General features: G+C 42.9%; 1 protein-coding gene across 1 annotated transcript in view; it reads left to right on the top strand.

Moving 5' to 3' along the window:
* Positions 1-561: 561 nt before the first annotated feature.
* LOC106820985 (28S ribosomal protein S22, mitochondrial-like) overlaps positions 562-6,053 on the top strand; it is a 9,447-nt gene continuing 3,955 nt past the window's right edge. The window contains exons 1-3 of the mRNA XM_014825603.1: positions 562-671; positions 4,121-4,296; positions 4,487-4,651. Of these exons, the coding sequence (XP_014681089.1) occupies positions 566-671; positions 4,121-4,296; positions 4,487-4,651 (447 nt within the window). The 5' untranslated portion in view covers positions 562-565. The remainder of the gene's footprint in view (positions 672-4,120; positions 4,297-4,486; positions 4,652-6,053) is intronic.

Genomic DNA, 6,053 nt, shown 5'->3' with positions numbered 1-6,053 from the left:
GTGTGTGTGTGTGTGTGTGTGCGTGCGTGCGTGCGTGCGTGCGTGCGTGCGTGCGTGCGTGCGTGCGTGCGTGCGTGCGTGCGTGCGTGCGTGCGTGCGTGCTGCGTGTGTGTGTGTGTGTGTGTGTATATATAGATGGCTTAATTTTTTTAGCTAGAGGGACAACGCCACGGGCATTTTGCGTTACGAACATTATGAATTTGACAGTGAGCAGTTCGCCCACAGCTGAGAACAATATATGCTTTGTATTTATTGTTCTCATGTCTATATATATCATTAATAGTTAAAATACATGAGTATATCCATAAAAATAATATAGAGATTCTCTCTATATTATTTTTATGTGTATATCGTATGAGTTCAACGTTGACGCTGCCAAGGCCACGAAACTTCGTGTTGAACAAATAACCAAATTAAGCTTAGTTAGTATCAAATAAATTATAACTGTATATCTAATTTGCCAAATAGTTATTAAAAAGTTACTACATCTAAAATTCCCCATATAAAAAAATGTAAAAAAATATCTGAGCAAAGGCATGAAACAAGAGCTAGGATAGTTCGCAACATGGCAGCGCCCTTAAGAAGATCGTGTTTGTCTGTTCTTCAGAGTATCAGGCAAAATGTTACGGGAATATCTTGTCGGATGCTTACTTCTACTGTGGAAACAAAAGGTGCTTGTGATGCAAATATCTAGGTCACGTTTATTGCTTTTATATTTAAGATAACGATTATAGTACTCATGTTAGTGATTACTGATTAGCCTCATTAGGCGAGCGCGATACACACTGCTACTGTTAGTGTTACACTCAGTGACTCACGTCACAAGCTACAGTCTACAGAGTACAGTAGTGTTGTCAATCGGTTGTAATTTCGTAATCGATCATCGGTTGGAACCAACTCAAGTAACCGATGATCGGTTACAATCGGTTACTCGGGGTGTTGAATGCCTGCGTGTGCGTAACGTCGTACGGTGTGCATGTACGTGTGTTCATCATCAACTGGCAAATGTCATTTAATCCAAAAAAGTGCACCACCCTCACAATATCAAGGAAACAAACCCCAATAAAGCAGACCTATACCATCATGGGAACCAAGCTCAAAAAGGAGGAACATCAACTCTACCTCGGCGTGGAGCTCACTGATGACCTCTCTTGGTCTACCCACATCAGTCGGTCGAAAGGAAAGGCAACCGGGGCCCTAAATTTCATCCGCAGGAACCTTGTAGGATGCCCAGAACCTGTCAAGGAGATGGCATACAAAGCATACGTGAGGCCGAGCCTCGAGTATGCAAGTAGTGTCTGGGATCCACACACACAGAAGGATATCACCTCCCTGGAGAAAGTGCAAAGACGAGCAGCGCGCTTCGTAACGGGGAATTACCAGCAAACTGAGAGTGTTACACAAATGATCGCAGACCTACAATGGCCCTCCTTGCAGGAACGCAGGTTTGTCAACCGACAGGCCCTATTCTGGAAGATAATCAACGGACAGGCAGCAGTCGACTTTCCATCCTTCCTTACCAAAAGCACCAGCATATGCCATGGCACACACCAGCTTACATACAACAACATCAGAACCCGGACAGATGGGTACAGGTTCAGCTTCTTTCCTAGAACAATCAGAAGCTGGAATCTGCTACCGGAGTCACTACTCACTAGTCCAACAGCACAGCAATTCACTGGGTCTCTCTGGAAAAACATTGAGTCAGGCAGCTTCGTTGTTATGCCACCTCGAGGAAGTGAAACGCATCTCCGGCTGGGCAACTACAACAGCTCGCAACAGCCTATTGCCGTATGCTAGTCGCACTCAGTAATGAGTGCCTGGCCCAGAGAAGCCTCGATCTCTGGAACCTGTTACTGTCTACATTTTGAAAATGTTCTGTGCAAGTCTCTCACGTGCACCTGGAGTTCTTCGCGCACTCCCTGGACGTTTATTCCTCACGGACTGTCCAGTATAGAAGTAGAAGTATGTGCTTGTTTAGCCCTGTTTACTGTTTGTTTTGCACTGTTTACTACTGTGTGTATAATACATGTATGTTAATAAAGGATAACTTGTATAGTAGCATTGATATCTCTGATTCTCATCACTTTTCCAAGTTTTCTTTTTCAAGTTTTACATTTATTTCAATCTTTTTTTTTCTCGATGAAATTGATTACCTATGGATTTTGATAACCAAGCGCTTGGTTCGAGCCACTGTTCAACCGATGATCGAGTATAATCGATGATTGTGACATCACTAAGCGCTTGGTTCGAGCCACTGTTCAACCGATGATCGAGTATAATCGATGATTGTGACATCACTAGAGTACAGTACAGGTCGGCCTGTACCGTAGTATTTGGACACTTGCCCGAAACTGGACACTCCTAAGTGCGCATGCGCGCACGCTCTTTTGTTTTTTGCTTGTTTTCTCTTTGTTCGAATCTTGTTTTGCAGGGCCGTAGGAAATAGTAGCCATGCTCTTTTGTTTTCTTTTTGTTTCGCCTTGTAACCTGACACACAACACAGTCTTACTACATTGCAAATTGTTTCCATGAGTGACTGGGTTGGCCGCCATGTTTGGTTATTGCGACCGTTTTTGATGGGCGAGATGCGCAGATGCCTACTGCGCATGCGCACTTAGGAGCGTCCAGTTTTGGGCGAGCGTCCAAATACTACGGACCGTACAGGCCCACATTAGAAGTATTAGTATTAGCTCTACCGGTGTAGCCCCTTGCTCCCGCTACAAGTACAAGGCCTACCGCTACAACCTATGACGAGAACCTGAGAAGAATGCTTGCAGCGTTGCCGGCAACAATGTAGTGTGTGGCACAATATTAAGAAATCACTCTAGCCTTCAACATAAACTTGTGTTCTTGTTTAGCCTTAGGAGGTGGCCAAAGCTAGAAATTCACTTTTCAATCATAATAACATGATCAAACTAGACAGAGGGCACTCACGGAGAGTGCATACCTTCGCCAGCGACATACTGCTGCGACACGCTGGCTTGCTGCTCGCTCGCTCGTAGCAGCCGCTCGTTGCTGCTGCTCGCTCACGCATGTACACGTACGCTGGGTCGCTGCGCTGGCTGGCTCGCTGGGTCATATCGATCGACCGCCGCGCTAATATCGATCGCGCGAACACACGAACGCACGAGAGCGAAAACATAACCTCCTCCCAACTCCGTTGGCGGAGGTAATAAGCCCCTTTAATTGCTTTATGGAACGTGAATGATCGCACTACCAAAACACACATCCATGTTGGTGCTTAAGGGGCGGAAAATTAAATTATTTATTGTGTTCAATTACTTTCCAAATGACTGTATTAGTTGATTATTAATGATTATGTATACCTTATTGTGTTTTAGTCATAGTGTGATCACTAAGTAGTTGACTTACCTTCTCCTTACAGCTACTATACTCTATATAGCTCAACACCAACCCATGTAGTGGTGGTGGAAGGCCGTCCACCCCTCCCTGGAAAAATGCAGGCCACCTACTCACTAGTGTTTTAATTTGTATGTGGAATTATGATTTCATCGTGCGATCGTTTGTGTTCAATAAAGGGGCCAATTTGGTCATGTTATTGTGTTTTAAAAGTGAATTTCTAGCTGGCTGGCTGAAGAATACAAATATATGTTGCAAACATATAGTGATTTTTATTGTGTCACAGACTACAGTGTTGCCGGCTGTAAACATTCTTCTCCGTTTCTCGTCATAGGTTGAAGCATAGACCTGTAGTTGGAGCAAACCTGTACGGTAGAGCTAGATTCTGGTGGTCCTGTGTATGATCGACTGTATCCTTATCTGTTACTAGATTGAAAAGGAAATATTTTATTAGTATCATCACCAAGGTTCCTAAGTTAACCCCATCATTAATAATAACTCCAGTAATTACTGAGTGTTTGCCTCATTGCAGGCTAGACCTGTGTTACACTGGAAACAGCAATTTGCCAATGACATAAACCATAGTTTGAAATGTCTATATATAGAGCACTGAGAGACTCGATCGGCCTGTGGAATTTCAGCTTTAGTCATGCAGTTGCCCATCTCCAGGCTCCATAATCGTTGAACTTACGAAAATAAACTCTAGGTTTGTTTGCACAAAATTCGATTAACTAATTAATAATATCTTAAATTACAGACAATGAGAATTCAACATTCCAAGGCAGGGATGTCGAAAAATTGTTCCTAGATGAACAAGTGCAAAAGATTCTGTACAGGGTTACAAGGCTGAACATTAACAAGGTGTTTCATGTGCAAAAGCAGCCACGATCGAATCCGAAGTTTAAACTGATGACAAAGACTGAACTAGAACAGGTGTGTAATACAAGCTCAGTAGCTTATATACTCGAGTTTTTCATTAGTTTGACAAAAACAACAGCTAGGCTTCACCAAGCAGTTAGATCACAGTGTGAACAATTGCCTGTTCAATTTAATAATAGTTTAATTCTAAACTAACATTATATAACAAGAAAGATACGTGTAAAGTATAATTTCACAACTTCAGCTGGAACGAGAAACGGTCGATCGTGCCAAGCATAAACTTCAGATGCCTCCTGTGATGAATTCTCGACAGCCCATCTCCGAAGTTCTCGCGCATGATCCAGATCTATGCAACATCGATTCAGCGAAATATGTGTTCACAGACATCACGTATGGCGTAATGGACCGAGTATGTTTTCGCACTTGATCTAATTTGCCATATGTGCATAGAGAATACAGTGTTTCCCCTGGCCAAAAAGGTCTGTTAGGTGGTAAATTTTGTGTTGGTGTGTTTGCGCGTTTTGAGGTCCTAGCAAAGCGAGCACCCACATGGGCTAGGGGGGGGGGTTGTCCGGGGTTCATTTCCACAATTTCTGAATAAAGTGGTGCAATTTGGTGAATTCTAAGCTATTATTTCGATTTTAGTTCAATAAAGCGTGGTTTATTGATGGAAGAACACTGATTTTTGTCAGCGAAGCGGTGTTTTGGACAAAGTTCTGTGTGGCAGCTGAGAATTTGAGCGAGGCGGCCCGCCTCGCTCATGTCAATGCAGCGGAAACACTGGAATAGTTCTATTCCCTGACCTCTTATATGTATATACTAGCTATTACCCGTCCTCCAGACGGGTTTGAGTGGGGTCTGATTTGAGGATGGCGGTTTAACCATTTATCTCTCATTTTTATTTGAGGATGTATTTACAGTAAATGACAAATACTGATATTTAGATTCGAGTCATATATCAATGTTTGTTTAAAATAAATGTATATAAATATATATCAAATCTGAAATTTTACTCTAAAATGACATACAATTTTTCAAAAAAAGGGAAATTGGGTGATTTCATAGTACAATTATTTCACTACTTTAAATATTATTTTTGAAAATATCATACTGGTTAGAAGCGGCATCAATAATAAATGAAATTCTTAAAAGAAAGCAAAATGCATTGAGTAGTTTTGAAGATATATTTTCTTGAAAGTCCTCGCATTTCACACATGGGGCATGCGCACGCAACAATCACATGCGCACCCTACGCACACACAATACCACATTTACACACACATCGGGCGGCGCACACACACACGCACACGCACGACGCACACAACACACGACGACAGCACACATGACAACTGCAGCCCGTCTCTCATTGGGGGTTTGTCTTAAATTTTTCGCCCTCACAGCTGTGCGCGCAGTGCTTGGTTGTTTATACATCCACACCCGCAGCGCGTCATGGCTTGGTGTGTGCGCATGCGGATTTATGCATTTTAAAAAGGTTGGTGCACGGTTTCCGATGAACATGTTCGAATTTCTTCGGCACTATAACTTTTAGAAAATTGCCTCCAAAAAGTCACTTTAACGATCGACAAAATCGCGTTTTAAACCGTAAGAGAGGAATGGCGAACTTCGTACGTCCAGGAAGGCCCAGCCTCTGATTCCGTGACGAATACGTGCACGCGGTTTCGGAGGAGATACGTGGAACACGATCACTTCAGCTCTTTCTTACTGATTATATTATAGTATACCTTCTGTTACTGGAAGATTAACCTGGTGTGTCCAGACGAGAGAAAAAACTGATCGCACCACGGCACACA

The sequence above is a fragment of the Priapulus caudatus genome, unplaced genomic scaffold (genome assembly GCF_000485595.1).
Source record: "Priapulus caudatus unplaced genomic scaffold, Priapulus_caudatus-5.0.1 Scaffold54, whole genome shotgun sequence".
In the NCBI taxonomy this organism is placed as follows: domain Eukaryota; kingdom Metazoa; phylum Priapulida; class Priapulimorpha; order Priapulimorphida; family Priapulidae; genus Priapulus; species Priapulus caudatus.
This window is presented reverse-complemented; position numbering and strand designations above follow the sequence as displayed.